The sequence below is a fragment of the Lathamus discolor genome, chromosome 10 (genome assembly GCF_037157495.1).
Source record: "Lathamus discolor isolate bLatDis1 chromosome 10, bLatDis1.hap1, whole genome shotgun sequence".
NCBI lineage: Eukaryota > Metazoa > Chordata > Aves > Psittaciformes > Psittacidae > Lathamus > Lathamus discolor.
In genome coordinates this window covers 12,231,943-12,251,926 of record NC_088893.1, presented here as the reverse complement: position 1 = coordinate 12,251,926, position 19,984 = coordinate 12,231,943, and the positions used below count along the sequence as shown (strand labels likewise).

At 62.7% G+C, this 19,984-nt stretch overlaps 2 protein-coding genes and 1 pseudogene across 2 annotated transcripts; 2 read left to right on the top strand and 1 right to left on the bottom strand.

The window, feature by feature from the left end:
* Positions 1 to 4,568: 4,568 nt before the first annotated feature.
* Positions 4,569 to 12,121, top strand: LOC136019809 (glutamate dehydrogenase 2, mitochondrial-like; annotated as a pseudogene).
* Positions 12,122 to 13,428: 1,307 nt separating this feature from the next.
* Positions 13,429 to 17,220, bottom strand: SNCB (synuclein beta). Its single transcript, XM_065690533.1, has 5 exons — positions 17,100 to 17,220; positions 15,653 to 15,691; positions 15,185 to 15,303; positions 14,378 to 14,467; positions 13,429 to 14,174 (listed from the first exon to the last, which is right to left on the bottom strand). The coding sequence occupies exons 1-5, from the start codon at positions 17,218 to 17,220 to the stop codon at positions 14,142 to 14,144; spliced, it is 402 nt and encodes a 133-aa protein (XP_065546605.1). The 3' UTR covers positions 13,429 to 14,141.
* Positions 17,221 to 18,177: 957 nt separating this feature from the next.
* On the top strand, positions 18,178 to 19,660 carry EIF4E1B (eukaryotic translation initiation factor 4E family member 1B). The gene is made up of 7 exons (XM_065690423.1): positions 18,178 to 18,210; positions 18,343 to 18,431; positions 18,537 to 18,632; positions 18,770 to 18,833; positions 19,003 to 19,116; positions 19,227 to 19,366; positions 19,478 to 19,660. The coding sequence occupies exons 1-7, from the start codon at positions 18,193 to 18,195 to the stop codon at positions 19,590 to 19,592; spliced, it is 636 nt and encodes a 211-aa protein (XP_065546495.1). The 5' UTR covers positions 18,178 to 18,192; the 3' UTR covers positions 19,593 to 19,660.
* The last annotated feature ends 324 nt before the right edge of the window (positions 19,661 to 19,984 follow it).

Sequence of the window (19,984 nt, the reverse complement as noted above, 5' to 3'; positions counted from 1 at the left end):
CAGCCTGTGTGGTGGCACCCAGTGCCCAGCCCCACTGGAATGGAGGAACTGTGTTGGCTGCCTACCATAAAAGCCAACCTTCTCCCGGCACAGCCGGGTTGGGACCGGGATTAGGATCCAGGCGCTGCTGCGCTTGCCAGAACAGGGGGACGTGGCACAGGCAGAGAGAACGGCAGCTGGAGCGTGGCCCCGGGCACCAGGCTGAGAGCCCGGGGGGACTCGGCACGCCCCACTTGCCAGTGGGGAGCTGGGCGCAGCATGGGGTGACAGCAAGCTGGGCACAGGGAATGAGAGGGGCTGCAGAGCACAGCCAGGGCACGGGGCAGCCCAAGCCTTTCCATCCACTCACCGGGACCAGCATTCCCAGAGCTGGGAGTGATGTGTATCCCCCAGGCACGGGAACCCCCAGCTCAGCACCGACACCACAAGCTGTGGGTGCACCAATCTGCCGGCCATGCCCCCTCAGCCCCCCAGGACAGCCGTGTAGCAGGAGCACGGTGGGAAGCCCCAGAGAAGCCCCCAGCTCTGCCGATGCCAGTGGCTCCCTCCGGAGCTGGGAGCACACGAGTCCTGGCCACGGTCACTTTGGGTCCCGAGAGGGCAGAGCAGAGCAAATCCCCCCAAGGGACATGGCAGGAGCAGGAACCAGGCTGGCACCGACCCTCCCCAGGAGCACCGGGGCCTGGAGGCACGGACCCCCCGCCTCTGTCTCCCCACGCAGCACCCTCCATACCCGGGGTTCATGCCACCGCGCACCCCGACCTGCTCTGACAGCAGCCTCCCCCCCGGCGGGCTGCGGGTGCCCGACCCGGTGCCGCTGCTCCACGGAGAGGCTGCGAGGCCCCGCACACGCGTGTGCACACGCACAAACACGCACAAACACGCGTGTGCACACGCACAGGCACGCACACGCCAGCACATGGCCACGGGCACACCCGCACGCACGGACACGCGTGTGCACGCCCCGGTTCCCCGAGCGAACCCTGGACAAACCGGCTCCAGCGGCAGCCCCGGACAGGGGGAATCCGACACCCCCCCACTCCCCCGGCCCCGCCGCCCGTCCCTGGGGAAGCCGGTGCCGGCCGGGCGGCGGCGGTAGCACCGGGATCGGGAGCGAGACCGGCCCCGCCACGTGCGCCCCGAGGCCGTCGTTACCTGCGGCGGCGGCTCGGCTCGTCCCGTCCCGTCCCGTCCCGTCCCGTCCCGTCCCGTCCCGTCCCGTCTCGCTCCGCTCGGCTCGGCTCCGGCGCGGTGGCGGCAGCGGCGAGCATGCGTGGGGCGGCGGCGGCGGGGGCGGTACCGAGCCCCGGGCCGCTCCCCCCCGGCTGCCGCCCGCCCCGGAGCCCCCGGGCAACGGTGGAGAGGCGAGGGAGAGTCGGCTGCAGCGGGAGGGGGGGGCAGTACACACCCCCCTCCACTCGTTGTCATGGGTGTCACCCCCCCTGCCCCCCCGGGAGACCCCATCACCCCCTGGTATTCCCCAGCATCACCGACCCTGTCACCCCGGTGCACCCGGGCACAGCAGAGTACATGTCGGGCACAGGCGCGGTCAGGGGGTCCTCAGCTCTTAGGGGGTCCAGCGGGGGGGGATGACAGTGACAGTGACACCGAGTCCAGTCCCCCTCCTACCTGGTGATGGAGACGGATGCTTCCCTCCCAGGCATCACCGGGGAGGGGGGGTAGGGAGGGGGTGCTGTACCCCAGGCAGCCCGAGGGACCGGGACAACGTGTCACCGTGGGGTGACGGAGGTGGGCTCCCGCGCACCCCTCGCTCAGGAGTGGGAGAGGACGGGGAGGGGAGATCGTCCCCGTCTCCCTCCCGGCAGCGCCTGCCTCTGCTCCGAGGCTCAGGCTTTGTCTAACTCCTTCCCACGCACTCCCGCTGCGGGGGGAAGGCGGCCTGCTCGCCTCCCCTCATCTCTGCATCCCCCCAAGTCCCCCCAGAATCTCCCCAACCTCCCTTGCATCCCTCCAAAAGCCTCCCAGTATCCCCTCAAAACTCCCCAGCTGCCCCCCGGTCATCCAACCCCTCTATATATGCCCACATCACCTTATAGGATTCCCTCCCTGACCTGGGGATGTCAACAATGGAGCAAGAGCTACAGATTTATAGGGTCAGGGGGTGTGTGTGCTAATGTTAACCCCAAGGCAGGGTTCTCTCATCTTGGTGTTACTGTTAACATCCCCCTACCCTATATCTACCTATCGATATAAATCTATAGGGTGAGGCTGGGTGATGGGAGCTGGCACACCTGGTTGCTTGGAGACAAGGGAGGTTGGAAATGCTCCTTCCAGTAAACAGCCAGGCTGGAACAAAAGCCGAAGGCTAAAAATAGGGAAGCAGGATATGGAAATAAAAAGCTTTGCCTCTCCCCTCAACCCTGGGGCAGAGTGGGGCACCCCCATGTCACCAGCACGCACCCCATGGGTGTCTGGTTTGAGGGTGTTTCCCTGCACACATCAGCGCGTTCCCCCCTCATGGTTTTTGTGGACCCATGGTCCCAGTCCTGCAGCAATGACTGGTCCCAGTTCCCACCTGCAGGGTTGGGGGAGCACGGGGTGGGGGACAGGTATGGTTTCACATCCCGTGCTGTCCGGTGTGGGCTCAGACCCAGCCCTGGGCACACACTGTGGGGGGACAAGGGACACTGCGGGCAGAATAAAGTCCTGGCAGAGGAGGGGACTAGAATGTCCCCATCCCTGGGCTAGGACCCTGCCTCAGGGCAGGGGGCTTTGGGACCACATCCTGCTGACATTCCCTTCCGCTGCCACTCTCAGCCCTGCTGGCAGCCGCTCTCCCCATCCCCATCGGCATTCCGGAGCACATCATGTCCCAGTGGTCAGCGCGGGTCATGGGGGGCACCCTCGCGTCCCCCCCCCGGCAGCCTTCATCCCAGGCCGGATGCCTCCTCCTCCTCCTCTTCCCACCCGGGCACCTCGAGGCTGGCAGGAGAACAATAGCGAGGAGGATGAGTAAGATGGTCCCCATTGCCTTGGCAACGCACTCGCGAGGAGCCAGGCGCTGCCTGACGAGCGCGTTCTGCCTCGGCGCAGCGGGCGCAGGTAGCACGGCAGCCCCCTCCCTCGCCGCCGCGGCCCACCTCCCACGCCGCACGGGCAGCGCCACGTGAACGCGCCCGGCTCCCCCACCGCCGCCGGCACCCGCACACGCCGGAGCAGGCAGCGACAGGCACCCAGCACCCAGCTCGGGCCGCGCTCGGCTCAGCGCCGCCCGCCGCACCCGTGCCTGGCTGTGACCGGGGTCTGGCCGGGGAATGGGCTCCTCTGGTGCGGAGCTGGGGGGCTTCCTGCGGCTGTCCGTGCCATCTGCAGGCAGGGAGCCGGCCTCCGGGTGCTGGCAACTGGGAGCTGAGGGGATGCCTGCGGGCGCTGGGCTCCCGTCACCGACTGACCGCAGCCATGCTGCCCCCCTGGCTCCCCTCCCCGGGATGGGTCGTGCTGCAGGAGGACCCTTGCTGTGCCCAGAGCTGAGAGTGCTCCGGGATGACAGGGGTGTTTGAGAGATCAGGAGCAACCTGAAAACAGCGCTGCCTTCGCAGCACCTTGTCACAGAGGCGCTGGGGGGAAAACTGATCTGCACCAGCACCTGCTGCCCCGGGTGCCCCAAAGCACAGCCTGTGGCTGGGGTCAACGTAAGCCAGCCCTGTGGGGTGGGAGGGCACTGCGGCTGGGACACCGCAGCCGGGTGTCTGAGCACAGCGCCCTGCATGCTCCTGGGCGCAGGTAGAGCTGCAGGCGCAGGCAGGGACATGGCCTCAGGGGTCCATGCTGAGTGGCACAAGAAGGGATGGGGGCACAGGGAGGCAAAGCCCCCACTGCTGGCATGGCGGCGTGGGGCTGCACCAGCCTCAGGAGGTGGGTGGACATACCCTGAAACCCCACATCCCATAGCCCCACATCCCATAGCCCCACATCCCCATGGCCCCACATCCCATAGCCCCACATCCCCTAGCCCCACATCCCCATGGCCCCACATCCCATAGCCCCACATCCCCATGGCCCCACATCCCATAGCCCCACATCCCCTAGCCCCACATCCCCATGGCCCCACATCCCCTAGCCCCACATCCCCTAGCCCCACATCCCCATGGCCCCACATCCCCTAGCCCCACATCCCATAGCCCCACATCCCCTAGCCCCACATCCCCATGGCCCCACATCCCCATGGCCTCACATCCCCTAGCCCCACATCCCCTAGCCCCACATCCCCATGGCCCCACATCCCCTAGCCCCACATCCCATAGCCCCACATCCCATAGCCCCACATCCCCATGGCCCCATCCCTGCCCATTCCATTCTCCACAGCGCCCCCTCACGGCCATCCGGGCAGGGATCAGCCAATCGGAGAGCTGTTTGCTGCAGAGCATGCCCTCAGCACCATGCCGTGTGTGCGCGTGCGGTGCGGCGGCTGGTGCCGGCGGGCACCATGGCGGGCCGGGCGCGGTGCTGGGGCATGGCGGCGCGGGCAGGCGGCTGCCTTCGCACCCCGGGGCTGCTGAGCACAGCGGAGACCTTCTTCAGGTCTCCCTGGCAGGCTGCCCCGGGCGCGCGGGGTGCTGGAGACCATCCGGCGCTGCAGCTTCCTGCTGGAGGTGTCCTTCGCCCTGCACAGGGGCTGCGGCACCTGGGAGATGGTGCAGGGACGGCGGGCGCAGCACAGCCAGCACCGCCTGCCCTGCAAAGGGGGTGAGGCGGGGAGCATGGACCGAGCCCTTCCATCCCCACCCAGCCCTGTGCACGGGCTCTGCTGGAGCGGGGTCCCTGTGCTAACACGGTGGTGGCTGGGATGTGTGCAGTGGTGCATGGGAGGATGCCATCCTCGGGTGCACCCCGCAGGAGGATGAGGGGTGCATGGGGAAGGTGTTTTTGTCAGCCCAGTGCTGACACCGGAGCACAACAGCAGCATGGTGCCCACCGCTGTGCGTTTGACGCCTCATCCTAAGCACCATAAACTTGCTGCCCCAAACACACCTCAGGGCCTGTTCTGAGCCTGAGGGTTCTCAGCCCCACATCCCCTTGCCCTCAGCCTGAAGCATTTGCCATGCTGTTTGAGATGCTCACCACAGCAAGGGTCTGTGTCTATGGGATGAATGGCTGGTAGGAACCAGCTTTCCATTCCATGGTGCTCTGGAGAAATGGGTCTAGCTGAATGATTGCTGATCACCTATTGCTGTTTCAGAAGAGCCAAAGCCTTTCCTACAGTGCCACTGTGCCATTTGTGGTGAAAAGGCAGTGACTCTTCACTTTGCTCCTCTCCCAGGGGTTCATTTCAGCAGCTCAATCAGTGCGGATGAAGTAAAAGCCCTGGCTGCATTAATGACATACAAATGTGCCGTAGTGGGTAAATACAAAGGGAACATGAAGCACATGAGGACCTGGGCATGGGACGGGCCGTGGTACACTGAGTCAGAAGAGCTCGTTAGATGCTTTGAAAATCAGAAGTGCTCTAGAAGTGCAGGATGTTCCTCTGGGCACGGATGTGCGAGGGCACGGCTTGCTGCGGCTGCAGAATATGCCACTGGCAGTCCAGGATGTTCGTGTTAATCAGGGAGCATCAAGCACTGTGCTTCTCAGAAGAAGTCTCCGTGCCTGGGTTGTCATGGATTCAGCTCTGGCTGGTGGTTGTGGCAGGCTCAGGGTCTGTATCCCATCCTGCCTTCGGCTCTGCTCCACAAAGGCCGTGTGTGTGTGGTGTTGAGGGGGGAGCTGTGTGTGGCATGGGGAAGCAACGTCCCCCTGCCTGGGTTCACCAGCAGGGTCCTGATTGCCGCAGTCACCTCCTCTCCTGGGGAGCTGGCAGAGGACATCTGTCTGCCTCATCCGGGCTTTTCCAGATGTCCCTTTTGGCGGTGCCGTGATGGGTGCGAGGATCGATCCAAGGAACTACTCAGTGAGCTCACTCCTTCCCCCGCCGACAGCCTGTTACTCACAGTCCAATTCCACAGCCCTCCCTCTCCGTGCCTATCACAGCGATGCTCTCTCACAAGCCGGGGGAGATGTTTGTAGTAACACTCACCCAGTGACTGTGAAAAGCAGCTTGGGGCTGGGAGGGGGGCTGTGAACTCTGGTTTATGGGTCAGTGCATCTGGGCAGAGACGCGCTGAAGGAGTAGGGGCACTCCTGCTGCTGCCCACTTTCCATTGGAGGAAGATGCAAACAAGAGGGGTTGGAAGGGCAGCGAGCAAAGGGACCAGGAGTTCACACAGCTCTTTTTGAACCCAGGCTCCCCTGATGCTGTGAATTACCTCCCTGGGGACATCAGGGTGAGCACTGTACAGGCAGGGCAGAGCGGAATGCAGCTCCGTGATTTTTCTTGGGGCCTGTAGTAACAACGGTGTTTTGCTATTTTTCTTGTTTTGCTATTCTCATGCAGGAACATGAGCTGGAGATAGTAACAACACATTTCACTGTAGAAATGGCCTAGAAGGGATTTATAGGTGAGTGGTTTGTCCCGGTTCTGCAAGCAGAGGGTGGTGTGCAGGCAGGGGAGCGGGCAGCGGCTGCCTGGCTGGGCAGGCACAGGGGCTGTCAGCAGCACTCGCTGCCCTGGTGCTCGGCTGTCTGTGCACTGCTTTCCTCTGCCTGCGCTGTGCATCTGGAGCAGAGGGAGCCTCCTGCAGCACCAAGCACAACAGAGCTGGCCCAGGCTGCCTCCCAGCTACTGCCGTGCAGGGGCTCACCAGGTACTATCCTCCATTCCCACCGGCCTGTGCAGGCACAGGGAGGAGGGGAGGTTTCTTCTGCCTTAGTGTGCGATTGGTAGCTCAGTGGGTGCTGGTCACAACGCACACCTTTACCTTCTCTCTTTACTTGAAGTACTGGGAAGGAACAAGAGAAAGGCTCTGCAAAAGCCAGGGTTGCTCATGCCCGAGGGAAGCTGGGGAGACCCTGGGGTATGGACAGTGCCAGGGTATGGTCAGGGGACCCCTTGGTGTGCCCAGGGCCATGACCAGCCGTGGAAATCACCTGGCTGTACACATGCCATTGGCTGGAGTGGAGCAGCCGAATCGCAAAGGCAGGATTTGACAGATTTTTCTACCTCTGCAGGGCCTGGGATTGGTGTGCTGGCCCCTGATGTCCACACTGGGCAGTGGGAGAGGTCCTGGATAGCTGACACCTACACGTACACACTGGGGCACGGGTAAGCTCCCACAGTGCTGGTGTGGAGCCCAGGATGCTATGGGAACTGTAAGGGTTTGTGCCCAAAGGTCTGTGCCAGTGAGTTGCTTCAGGTGTAGCTGAATTTTAGGGCAGTGTGAGGGAAGCTGAGGCTCAGGGAAAGTCCCCTCTAGAGGTCTTGCACCAGGTGAGACCTTAACCTTCCCCCTGCCCATCCTGTCCTCGCAGGACATCAGTGCCCAGGTGTGTGTGACAGGAAAGCCCATCAGCCAGGGAGGCATTCATAGGTGATGCTTGGCCTGGGCATGGGTCCTGAATGGCATTGAGAACTACCTCACCGATACTGACTACACGGACTGCATTGGCCTGAGCACCACCTTCCCTGGCGCGACTTTCGTGCTGCAGGTGAGTGCTCAGCCCAGCTACAGCTTTGAAGAGGACATTTTCTCAGGACCATTCTGCCTTTCCTTTCAGTCTCAGCACCTGCAGCGCTCTCTGGACATCATTTTCAGACTCTTTCATCACCCTATGGGAGCTGGTACTCATTTGAGCAACACTCATCTGAGCATTTCAGACCTGCTGTGGGTGGATCAGTTTCAAGAGCCGATTGATCTCCTGGGGACTTGAACCAGCAGGCCAGGGGTGCTGCACTGTTCGCTCCGCACCGTCATTCCCAAGGTTTCCCTGCAGACATCCCGCCTGAACATGCTCATAAAATGGAAGCTGCTCCTGTTGCATCAGGCGGAGTGGAGAGATGGCAGGACACAGTGAGCTCTGCCAGGCTGGATGGCAACAGCCAACCAACTCCCGTGATTTCTGTCACCTCCAAAATAGCCACAACGAGCTGTGATGCTACCTACGGCAAAGGTCCTGCTTGTGGGTGCTCTGCGGGTCTGGACCTTGCCTTGCCCAGCAGCCGGGGAGCTCGGCGGGGCGCTGAGGGTGCCAGCCCCGCGTTTTCCCCTCGCCTCCCAGGAAGGACGTTCCGTCCCCTGCAGCCCAGGGCCTGCGCACAACCGCGGTGAGGTGCTTCCCCCTGCTGTAGGCTCAGGAGCTCCAGCGCCGGGCCCGGAGCCGCTGCCCCATCAGCTGCCCGCTCTGCGCGGTTTCTGCCGAGCCCAGCGCTCTCTGCAAGGGAGAAATAACCGGCGGTGGCACAGCGAAGCCTTGCCTGCTGCCAGCGCTCTGCTTCCTCCGAGCCTCTCTCCCCGACACAGGTCCCTGCCGCGGGGAAGAGGCGTTGAACCGAGGCAGCGCCCGGAGGTGTATGGGGCGTGCCCTGGCTTGCTGAGCCCTTTCCTTTCCACGCATCCTTCTGCTCCACCGATGCAGCAGCGAATGAGAGCGCTGCTCCCTGTGCGTGCGGTGTTTTGGTGTATTTTGCAGCCTCAGGAACCAGTGGTGCTTTTCAGAGCTGTACTAAGCTGGCAGGCGCCTTGCTGCAGACAGTACAAACCCATCTGTTCCCGTTAGAAGAGCTGAGCTCCCCCCCGCCCTGCCCTGTGCCGGTGCCGGGGCAGCAGGTCGCACCCCTCAGCGTGAGGGGCAGCAGCATTGCTCAGGCTGTGCCTGTATGCTGCGTGGTGCCCACCGGGGGGGGTGTGTTTCTCGCTGGATCTGTTTTCTACCGAGGTTGGTTCTTAGAAGCTGAAGGCATGCTGTGCTTGGAGCATCACAGCTCTGGGGGGATAAAAACAGGTTGAGCTGAAAGCCCTTATCTCAAGCGTTCTGCTTTACACAACCCTCTAACTAACCAAGGAGATCTCTGTCCTGCCGGGTCCTGGTCTCCAGCCAGCCAAAACACTCACCAAGAACTACTAGGTCAGGGGGTCTTATCTGTGCTCAGCTCAGGCTCCTGAGAGGGGACTGTTACCAGCACAGCAGGTCAGTGTCCCCACGGCTTCGCTTTCCCCAGCATGTCTCTTCTCTGCGTTGCTGCAGGGCTTTGGCAATGTGGGGCTATACATCATGAAGTACCTGCATGAGTATGGAGCCTGCTGCATTTGTGTTGAGGAGAGAGATGGAGCCATTTACAGTCCCAGAGGGATCGACCCAAAGGAGCTGGAAGACCGTAAGCGGGTGAGTTGAGCCCAGTCAGCCCAGCCCCTGTTCTTAGGAGTGGTGGTCAGTGCCTCCCTCTGCCATGTGCATGGAGAAGGGGGCTGCCTTTCATCTCCTGCAGAGCTCAGCTCTGAGGTCAGTGCCCAGCACTGCCCGGGCTCACCCAGCAGGACTCCCTTTTCTCATTGCAGGGCCACCATAGTTGGCTTCTCAAAAGCAGAGCCCTATGATGGCAGCATCCTGGAGGTGCCTTGTGACATCCTCAGCCCTGCCGCTACTGAGAAGCAGCTCACAAGGGAGAATGCACCCCAGGTGCAAGCAAAGGTACAGACTGGTCCCAGGAGGCCCTGCCTCAGTGTGTGAGTGACAGCAGCCCAGGCAGACTTTGGCTTTTGGCACTCAGCACCCCAGGGAGGTGTTGCATCACTGCACTGACAATTCGTCTGCTCTGCCAGAGGGAGAGCGTGTGAGGCAGAGGTGGCAGGTCGCATCACTTAGGGGAGCAGGATAGCCCAAGCCCCTTCCTTGGCTGGCAGGGAGCTAGGATTGACCTGGCTGATTCTTCTGGCAGCTTCAGTCTTCATTGCTGTATCAGGTCCCCCCTGCAGGGCAGAGGAGGTGATACCCTCGAAGGGTGTCACAGCATTGACACTGAAAGCCCCAGTCAGCAGATGAGAGGGAACAAGGCAGGGGAATGCTACAAGTGCCAGTTTCCTCCCTTCACTGTGAGCTCCGGGGACTAAAAGGACATGGCACGCTGGCTCCTGGGACTCTGCCACAGCCAAGGCCTTTTGCAGCCGGAGCCTTTAATCATTCTGTGTGAAACATCAGCTGTGAGCTTCTGCTCATCCCGAGCAGCTCTGGGGGGGAGAGCACCCAGACCCCTGCCACCAGAAGTGGCCTGAGAGGTGGGGGTGGGTCCCAGCAGCAGGGAGAGCAGCCTGGCACTGGTTTCTTCTTTCGCTCCTTCCACCTATCTCCCCTCTGCTCTGCTTGTGCTCTCAGATCATTGCACAAGCTGCCAATGGCCCCACTGCACCAGCAGCACGTGATATATTCCTGCAAAGAAACATCCTGGTGATCCCAGTATGTCCATCCCCACATGCACAAGGAAGTGACGTGCTCACAGCTATGAGGGCCACTTAGTGTTATCAACTGCACCAACGTGGACCCAGCTGGGCTCTGCCAGGCTCTGGGTGGTGTTAATGGTGCTGTCTCAGTCAGCCTGCTCCCTGCCTTGCCCTAGCTCCTGAGCACATCTCAGATGCTGGTTTCCCTTCTGAAAGCCATCATAGCTCTAGGATCTGGCCATCCAAGTAACCTCAGGACTGTTCCTGATGGCAGAGCCCAAAGGTATGGGGAGGGACCTAAGGCAGAGGAGGAGAGACCCCCGGATCTGTCATGGGCCTTGGGGTCACTCTAAGCAGCAAATCTGAAGCATGAACTGCCTTTGAGAGGGCATATATACAAATGCAGGTAGTGTGACCATATCCTTCTTTGAGTGTCTGAAGAACCTGAACCACATTAGCTATGGCCTCCTCAGTTTCAAGTACGAGCAGGAATCCAACTACCATGTCTTGCAGTCAGTTCAGCATAGCCTGGAGCAGTGGTTTGGCAAGGTCAGAGGGGAGATTCCCATCTTCCCATCCCTGGAGTTCCAGGCCTGTGTAACTGTAAGTCTACAGCCATGGAGGGTTCCCTTGGATCACTTGTTTCTCATTCCCGGACACTCCTGTCTCCCTTGCTATCAACCCATTGATGAAGGGGATGGGGTGGAGATACTGTGCATGGAGGTACAGCTAAGAGTGCTGCTGGGTGCTGCAGGGAGCTACTTGGGAGCCAAGCAATGTGGTGGAACCAGCTGCAGAGCTGGCAAGCCAAGCTTGAACAACCTGTGACGATGCTGTGCCAAGCAGAGGGGCTGTGTTTGATAACTGGGTTTAGGGGAGCCAATCTCCAGCCTCTCCCACAAAGGAGACAAAACTTCTTCTCCCCCTCAGTCTGCCTCAGAGAAGCACATTGTGTATTCGGGACTTGCCTACACCATCGAGTACTCAGCCAAGGTACCACCAAGGGCTCTTTGCCTCACTCATCCCTGCCTTTGCTTTGCTGCAGAGGTTCTGGGCTGTATTTGAGGAGTGCTCACCCACAGCACCCCATCACCACTGCTGCCAGGTCAGCACAAGGCCTGGGTTCATCTTCCCAGTGGTGGCTGTACCCACCCTGTGGGTAAAGCCTCGTGCTTGGCAGTGACCCTTGTTGCTGCTGGGTTCTTGTCCCTCTCTCTGTTAGAATCATAGAATCATAGAATAGTTAGGGTTGGAAAGGACCTCAAGATCATCCAGTTCCAACCCCCCTGTCATGGACAGGGACATCTCACACTAAAGGACAGGGACATCTACACTAAAACAGGGACATCTCACACTAAATCTGGGTTCCTCCAGACCCATGTGCCCCATCTTCAGGGTTGCTTAGGTGAGCTGGGGGGGATGCAGTGCTGGGTGGGGGGTGTCTTGTGCCACCCCTCAGAGAGGTGCCTGCTCTGTGCTCAGCAGTGTGAGCAGTGTGTGTGGAGCCCACCCATGGGTACAGGGTTTGTCCCCAGGGGAGTGCTGTGGGGCAGCAGTGGGAGAGCATCTCCAGACCCACTTGTAGGTGACTCCAGGTCTTACAGAACAGCCCCTTGGTCACTTGGTGCAGGGGTGACCCTCTCCCTCTTGGGTGTTCACTGGGTCCTCTGCCCCCACTTGTCCCCAGACCCTCTCAGCACACATCAGCCTCACAGCTCTCCTCTCTGTCTAGCAAATCATGGCCATGGCTGCAAGGTATAACCTGGGCCTGCACCAGAGAACTGCTGCCTACCTGTGTGCTCTGGAGAAGCTGCTCACCATGTATTGATGGGCCTGGCTTCACCTACTGACACAACGTCCATCAGAGCTGGCACACGCATCCCTGCCAGTGCACAGTGAGGGTCACAGTCCTGCTACACAGGGGTGCCCAGGACACTGTGCTGCACAGAGGGGACACCCTGGTCTCTATAAATGGTTGCTTCAAGCATATTTTCTCTCTGCTGCCTGGCTTTCAGCTCTCGGGGGCTTCTCCCTCTGCCCCAGCCGCTTTACAGCCTCCTGGGTGCTGGAGGAAGCCATGCTGGTGCTGGTTTGTGTCTGCTTGCCCCCGCCTGGCAGAATTGGAGAAGGGAAGTTAGAAATGCAATGAGGCCTAGGGGAGGGGAGAGCCCATGGCACAGCCAGCCCTGGGCACAGCTGCTTGGTCCATTTAATAACACAGGGTGGGTGCTGCAAGCACCGCTGCAACTGGCGCAGCCATGCGGAGCGCAGCCAGCGCGGGGATTTGCAGGCGTCAGCAAACCCGTTGTGTGGCTGTGCTGACTGCTGCAGCTTCCCTCTTCGCTGGCAAAGCTGGCGAGCAGCACGAGGTGGGGATTTAATCTGGGGATGTTCGTGGTGGAGAGACTCAGAACAGCCTCACCCCGGCGCTGCAGTTGTGGAGCGGAGGCTGGCAGAGGACACGGGCTGGGCTGGTGGCCTTGCCCTGGGGAGCTGAAGGAGCAAGGACCACGCTCTGGAGTGGGCACAGGAGCCCCTGCGGTGGACATCACTTGGTGTGTGGCACTCACCTGCCCTTGAGGTGGTCACACTGCAGCCACAGGTGCCAGCCCCCTGAGGGGAGCAGGGTCACATAGGAAGGTGGGGCAGCAGAGGAGAGGCTCCCCTTTGCTCTGCACTTCTGGCACAGGATCGGGATGCCTTCCAGGGGGTTCCTTACAAACAGCAGCACATCCTGCTGAAGGGGGAGATGGGGGAAGCTTGCACCCAGCACCTGATCCCCTCTGCCAGCACAGCCAGCATCCTGGGAGGGAATCAGGATGTGTCTAGCCTTATCCCAGCTTGAGGTCCTCAGCCCATAAGGACCCCTGTATTCACCTGCAGACACAAAGCCCTGTAGAGAACACACAGGCAGGTGACATGGGGACACTGCCTGCACCAGAAGCGTGGCTGGTGACTCAGGGCACAGTGACCTGCTGCTCACACAACAGCAAGCAGACAGGGAGACAGCTTGTCCTCACAAGAACCCAGTCCTGCCCACTCCCCCAGCAGGAAGGGGTCAGTTAGTCTGCCCCAGCCCTTCATTCCTCTTCCCAAAAGAGGAATTTTGATTCCCCAAATCACTCCTCTCTCCTCGGAACCCACAACCAAGCTTACAGACAAGAGTTGGCTTTATTCACGGACACGAGGGCAGCTGTGTCACTGGCAGCTGCCCTCGTACTGCACATCCAGCGACAGGAGCGGGGGGATATCCATGCCACGGCACAACACAGCGTCGGCACTACGGGACCTCAGGGAGGGCGCGGGCACCGTCACCACCCAGCAGGCTGGGGAGCAGGCTTGGGCACCAGGGGTTCACAAAGGCAAAAGACCCGTCTACCCATAGAGATAGAGATATATATATGTAAAAAAAAATAGTTCCACGATGACCAGAGCAGAACCACAGGGACATGCGTGCAAGCCAAATGTACAGCAGCCCGCGAGCAGGTAAACATGCGTTGTACAGACACAGACACGCCGGGATGCAGCCAGGGTTTATGGCGCTGGGAGGGATACAGAGCGATAAACCCGGGCTACACGCACGCACTCACACACGCACACACACCAGCCCCTGCGGGCAGTGCCCACGGCTCAGGGATGTGCCAGGGCTTCGGGGCTTGGACACAGCGGGGGTTTGTCACTGCTAGACACAATACAGAGACACGGACACTGTCCCTTGGAACGGAACTGGAGGAAGAACTCGTGAGCGAACAGGGCAGAGGCACCGCTGCTCCTCTGCGCGGAGGCACCGGCCAGGGCCGGCTGGGGAGGAGCAAGGGGCTACCGCCAGTTCGTTGTGCTGCTGGTGGAAGAGGCGAGGATGGGGATCCATTATGCCTCTGGCTCGTATTCCTGGTATTCCTCCTGTGGGGAAAGAAAGAGCCCTTGAGAGAGCTCTTGGAGCCCTGCTCCATCCAGACCCACACCAGCCTGCCCACGGGCTGCAGAGCTGCAGCTACCTCGGAGCAGGCGGGTTCCTGGCTTTGCTCCAGACAGGGACGGTCACTGGCACGCTGAGCACTTGGCACCGTGTGCCCTCTGCGGTGCCATGTGCCCCATCCCCTCACCTGCGGGGGATCCTCGTAGTTCTCCCCCTCTGGCTCCAGCAGCGGCTCGACCAGCGGCTCCTCAACAGCCTCCTGGGCCACCTCCTCTGCCTGGGGGTGAACCGGGAGTCAGACACACACACAGAGCTCCACACACCACACCCACCCTCCCTGCCCCTGGCACAGACCAGCAACACGCCCGGGATACTGAGGGCTCCACATGGGGGGCACCAGTGGGGCCCAGTGGGCACCCACCAGCCCACCTAGCTGGGAGGAGACAGGCAGGGGGCCATGGGAGCAGGGCTTAGGTGTGCGTGTCCCTGAACGGCCCCCAGCCTCATTCCCCAGCAGGCGATGGGAGCTGGCACCATGTGGTTCCTAGGCGCTGGGAGCATCCTGCATCCCTAGCAGTGAGGGCGGTGCTGGGTAACCCCTCCCCGGGGCTGGCAGGAGGGAAAGGCAGCAGCTGATCCCCCCCAGTGCAGCGGCGCTGGCCTCATTTCTTCAGCTGATGCTATTTTGGGCTAAGCTGGAAGCCGGCAGCTCGTGGGGGTGGCGAAATGTCCCTGCCCGCCCCTCCGCTCCCGCAGCTGTCAGGTCACCTCGCAGCCGCTGGAGCAATGCTCCGCGGGCCCCGCACCGCCAGCGCCATGCAGGAGCCCGCACACGCACACGTCCGCAGCGGCATGCTCGGGGCAGTGACGCCCGTGTGCCCCGGACCTCTGGGACCCTCCCGCAGGGCTGGGAGCAGCCAAAGGGCTCCCCACTGAGCCTGTGGACATGGCAGCATCCCCGTGGGCACGGCAGTAGCCTGGAGGTCTCACTCACCTTCAGGTCCGCAGGGAATTCCTCCTTCTTTACCAGCCCGGTGGCTGCTGCGATGTTGCCCGCGCCCGAGAATGCTGCTTCACCCAGCTGGGACGCCTGCTCCTTTGCTTTCTCAGCCACTGCAAGAGCCGGGGGTGCCCATCAGTGTCCCCCCCAGGCCAGGGAGAGGGCTCCAGATGCAGCTCCATGCCCCGCAGCACCCTGGAGGGCTGGTTGGAGAACTGCTGGCAGGATCAGACCCTCCCCACATCCCTACCCTGGTGCTGGGGAGGGGAGGGGGCAAGGGCGCTGCTCTGCAGCTGGGCAGGGAGTGTGAGGAGCCACTGCAAATCCTTCCTTGCAGGCCCTGTTATACAAGAGGCTTTAGCTGGGTGACATCAGCCCCTCAAATAGCCTCTGATCCTGTTAGTACAGCCACACTCTTGGGGCCAGAGGGGTACCATGGTGGGGATCCAGAGGGGACCATACCTGAGGTGACACCTTGCACCACGCCTTGGGTTTTACTCCCTGGGGGCAGAAAGAGACAGAGACAAGGTTAGAGGTGCTGCAGCTGGACTCCGCCATGTGCCGTGCCTGGGATGCTGGTAGGGCTCTTTGAGCTGGGGCTGCATCCTGCCCTGCACTGGGGCAGCCGGGAGCTGAGCACCTGCACAGCTCCCTGCAAGGCTTCCCTGATCCCTGCAGGAGCCTGGCCTGGGGCAGCATGGGGCCCAACGCTGTGCCAGGGCAGCCAGGCAGGGTGCACACCGGCTGTGCTGCTGAGCAAAGCCTCCCACTGGAGCTGGGATGCGTACTCAGAGCTGGGGCCAACATGGCACGGGAAGCTCACAGCCGGAGCAGCCCAGGGCTCGGCGCTGCTTCTGGCCATGCCACCCTGCCATGCTCCGTTCAGGTGGAGTGACACAGCCCGCGGATGCTAGGACACCCCGCGGGCTGGGAGCAGCTGTCTGTGATGGGGAAGGCAGGGGCTGGACAGCTGCTGCACGATGAATCCTCAGGGCGCTCCTGGAGCTGCTGGACCCTTCCGCAGCACGCACCCCAGGGCAAGCACCCACCACTGCCCCGCGGAACAGCTCCGGGGCCTCAGCCCTCCCGCAGAGCTGGTGCCCTCTGGAGCGGGACGGAGCCAGAGAGCTGCGCTCTCCTCCCGCTGCAGGCAGCGCGGCCTCAGCTCCCTCCCGAGAAGCCCACCGCCACCGCGGGCACACTGCCTGCCCGGAGCTGCCTCCTCCCCGCCGGCCATGGCTTCGAGGATTCAGCCCCGAACAGACCCCGGCCCCGAGGGGCAGCGCGGAGGGACCTCCCCCAGCCGCCGGCGGGATGCAGAGGAGATGCTGGCAGAGCCGTGGTGCGGGATGCGCTCCAGGACACGGCCTCTCCAAGGGGGACAAACGTGTTCCCAGCCCCCTGCTCCAAGGTGGGGACATCCCAGCACAGGGATCACCACCTCCACCACGGTCCCTCTGCGCTCCGGCCCCAGAGCATCCTCCGTGAAGAGCCACGGGGCCCTGGGGCTCAGACCACCGGGAACCAGGATGGGTTCCCGCGGGTCCCATCCCCTCAGCCTGGGGACCAGCCCTGACACTGCCCGTGCCCGCGGGGCCCAACCTCCTGCTTGCACCCGCCCTGTGGGCAGGGCACTGCGGGCACCGGCTCCTGCCCCGGGACACCCCGCCGCAGGCAGGCCGTGACGGGGGGAGCGGGGCCGGTGACAGTGGGGCTGCGGGGAATGAGCAGGAGAGCGCAAGGGCAAACGCAGGATCCGGCAAGGGCAGGCAGAGGGGACCGGCAGGAGCGTGCAGGGCAGGAGCACGCAAGCCGGGATGGGCAGGGATTAGCCGGGGGGCTGGCAGGGGGCTGGGCAGGGGGCAGGCAGGGGGCAGGCAGGGGGCAGGAAGGCCGAGCCGGCCCTTACCGACATAGAGGACCCCTTCCTTGGTCTTCTCGGCAGCCTCGGCCACCCCCTGCTTGGTCTTCTCGGCGGCGGCGACCACCCCCTCTTTGGCCTTGGACAAGCCCTTCATGAACACCTCCATGGCGGCTCTGCGGGGAGAGGCCGCACGGCTTCACCCCGCCCCGGCCCGGCCCCTCTCCCGCCCGCCCTGCGCATCCCCGCGCATCCCGGAGCCCCCGTCCCCGTCGCCCTCCCGCCCCTGGCCCCGGTCCCGCCGCCCGCCCGACCTGGCTCGCTGTCGGCGGGGACGGACGGGCCGGGCCGAGCCGAGCCGAGCCGGGCCGGGCTGCGGCGGGGCGGGCTCAGTGCGGCTGTGCCGGGGCCGCGCCGCGCTGCGCCGTGATGCGCGGGGGGGACCGCGCGGCGCCGGGCTGAGCCGAGCCCCGCAGGGCCGGTCCCGGCTGCCCCCGCCCCGCACGGCTCGGAGCTGGGGGACCGTCGCATCACGTCGCACTTGCTCCCCGTTCCCACCCGCCCTGATCCCGTCCCGCGCTGCCCCCACGCTATCCTGTCCTGGTCCCCACCGTGTCCCATCCCCATCCCTCCCTCTCCCATCTCCTCCCGGTCCTGGTCCCATCCACTCTACAGGCTGTCCCTGTCCCATCCTGTCCTCATCCCACCACCTCCACGTTCTACCCTCTCTCTACACCATTCCTGTCCCCCATTCCGCCCTGACCCCATCCCCTCCTCATCATGTCCTCTTCCCATCCTCCCCGTCCCATCCCCACCCCTCATCCTGACACTACCCCACCCTATCTGTGGACCACCCTGCTCTACCTCAAGACACACCATCTCAAGCCCACCCCACACTGTCCGCACTGTACTTTATCCTTCCCCCCATCTTGATTCCATCCCACCCTGACCTCTGTCCCCCAGCACCCTGCCCTATGGTGGATCCCCCCAACTCCCTGTCTCACAGGAGGGGCTGGCCTGCCCCCCCCTCCCCACCACACCTCCCTCCCGCCCCACCAGTTACAGCTGGGGCTGCCTCATCGCGCCCGCCTGTGGTCACTTAAGAGCCGGGGGCTGCTGGGGGGAGCCTGTGCTGTGCACGATGGCTGCAGGAGAGCAGGTGAGTGTTCCCTGCGGGCTGGGCCAGGCGGCCGAGCCCAGGCAGCCCTGCTGCCCCCCTGGGGCTCCTGTGGGTCCGTGTCACGGTGCGCGGCTGGCCATGGGGCTCCTGGTGCTGTCCCTCCTTCCCCAGCGCAGGCAAGAGGAGCGGCGTCGGAGGAGGGTTCAGCAGCAGGAGCTGCTCCTGGCAGAGAGCCTGGGCAAGCACCCCCTGCAGAACAGGTATGGAGGGGCCTGGCTACAGGCAGCTCCTCCCAGCGTGATGCTGGGGCTGGAGGGGGCTCCAGCAAGGCTGACGCGCCCTCCCCATGTCCTGTCCCTGCCCAGGTGGGCGCTGTGGTTCTTCAAGAACGACAAGAGCAAGATGTGGCAGGAAAACCTGCGCCTCATCACCAAGTTCAGCACTGTGGAGGACTTCTGGGCGTGAGTGTCCCACGGGTGGGCAATGTGTCTCCTCTGGAGAGGCCCTGGGTAGGGGTGGCTGGGCCGGAGGACTACGCTGGGGGCAACTGAGGCACCTCTTGTCGCCTGCTTCTGTGTCTTGTCTCCATCCTGTGCAGGCTGTACAGCCACATCCAGCCTGCTAGCAAGCTCTCATCTGGCTGTGACTACTCCCTCTTTAAGGTACAACATCCCCCCTGCTGCAGCCCCCTCTGAAAGCCCCTCTGCAGCACCCAGTGTTATGGGGCCCACTGAGTGCCAGTGGGGCTGGCAGGCCACCGCGGCCATAGAGTGGGAGGGGAACCCTGACTGGGTGCTTGGTGCACCCAGTCATCCCCTTGCCCATCCCTAGGATGGCATCGAGCCCATGTGGGAGGACAGCCAGAACAAGTGTGGCGGGCGCTGGCTCATCACCCTGGCCAAGCAGCAGCGGCACACTGAGCTGGACCGTTTCTGGCTAGAGACGGTGAGTGTGGCCCTGCTTGGCTGCCTGCGGGGTCCTACCAGTGGTGTTCCCGTTCTCCCAGCACCAAGCCCTCATAGAGACTGTCCTGGGCTTCATTCTCCTCCTGGCAGCTGATGTGCCTCGTCGGGGAGATGTTTGATGATTACAGTGATGAGGTGTGCGGGGCCGTCATCAACATCCGTGCCAAGGGGGACAAGATTGCTATCTGGACCAGGGAAGCAGAAAACCGGGAAGGGGTCATCCACATCGGGTAATGCAGCTTCGTGGGGTGGGGGTGGGTCTGGGGAGAGGGGGGTCCCTGGGCAGGGAGCTGCTGGGAGAAGTGATGCTGCCCATTCATGCATCTCCTTCCCTCCTCCAGGCGCATCTATAAGGAGCACCTGGGCCTGTCACAGAAGGTGGCCATTGGGTACCAGGCCCATGCAGATACAGCCACCAAGAGCGGCTCCCTCACCAAGACCAAGTTTGTGGTGTGACCGCAGGGGGAGTGGGGCATTGCCCATGGGGTCCCCTGTCCAATCCCACAATGAATGGCTGCAGATAAGCATGGTCTCTGTGTCCAGGGTTCTGGCATGCTGGGGTGGCTCTTGCTTTGGGGGTGGGGTGTCTGCTGGGAGGGGGACTGTGTTGCCATATCCTGTATCTGCCTGCTGAGTGAGCAGGGCCAGGAGCACAGAGCTGCCATCACCCAGGCACCGCTGTGGGTTTGGGCACTCTGTGATCCCTGCTGCCCCAGTGCCCCTCTCCCTGAGGCTGCAAGGGTATCCCTCTGCTCTTGGGAGCCCTGGATAGTTCCTGGGAGGATGGTGGATGCTGTCCTCCCCTGGTTAAAGGCACGGGCACAGCTCATTGCCCTGTGCACCTGGAT

Excerpts from the sequence above, each read along its gene's own strand:
- SNCB (XM_065690533.1), bottom strand. The coding sequence starts at position 17,220 with ATGGAGGTGTTCATGAAGGGCTTGTCCAAGGCCAAAGAGGGGGTGGTC. Across the intron at positions 14,468-15,184 it reads AATTCCCTGCGGACCTGAAG|GCAGAGGAGGTGGCCCAGGA; the intron begins GTGAGTGAGACC and ends GTTCACCCCCAG. Across the intron at positions 14,175-14,377 it reads ACTACGAGGATCCCCCGCAG|GAGGAATACCAGGAATACGA; the intron begins GTGAGGGGATGG and ends CTTTCCCCACAG.
- EIF4E1B (XM_065690423.1), top strand. Across the intron at positions 18,633-18,769 it reads ACTGTGGAGGACTTCTGGGC|GCTGTACAGCCACATCCAGC; the intron begins GTGAGTGTCCCA and ends CATCCTGTGCAG. Across the intron at positions 18,834-19,002 it reads GTGACTACTCCCTCTTTAAG|GATGGCATCGAGCCCATGTG; the intron begins GTACAACATCCC and ends GCCCATCCCTAG.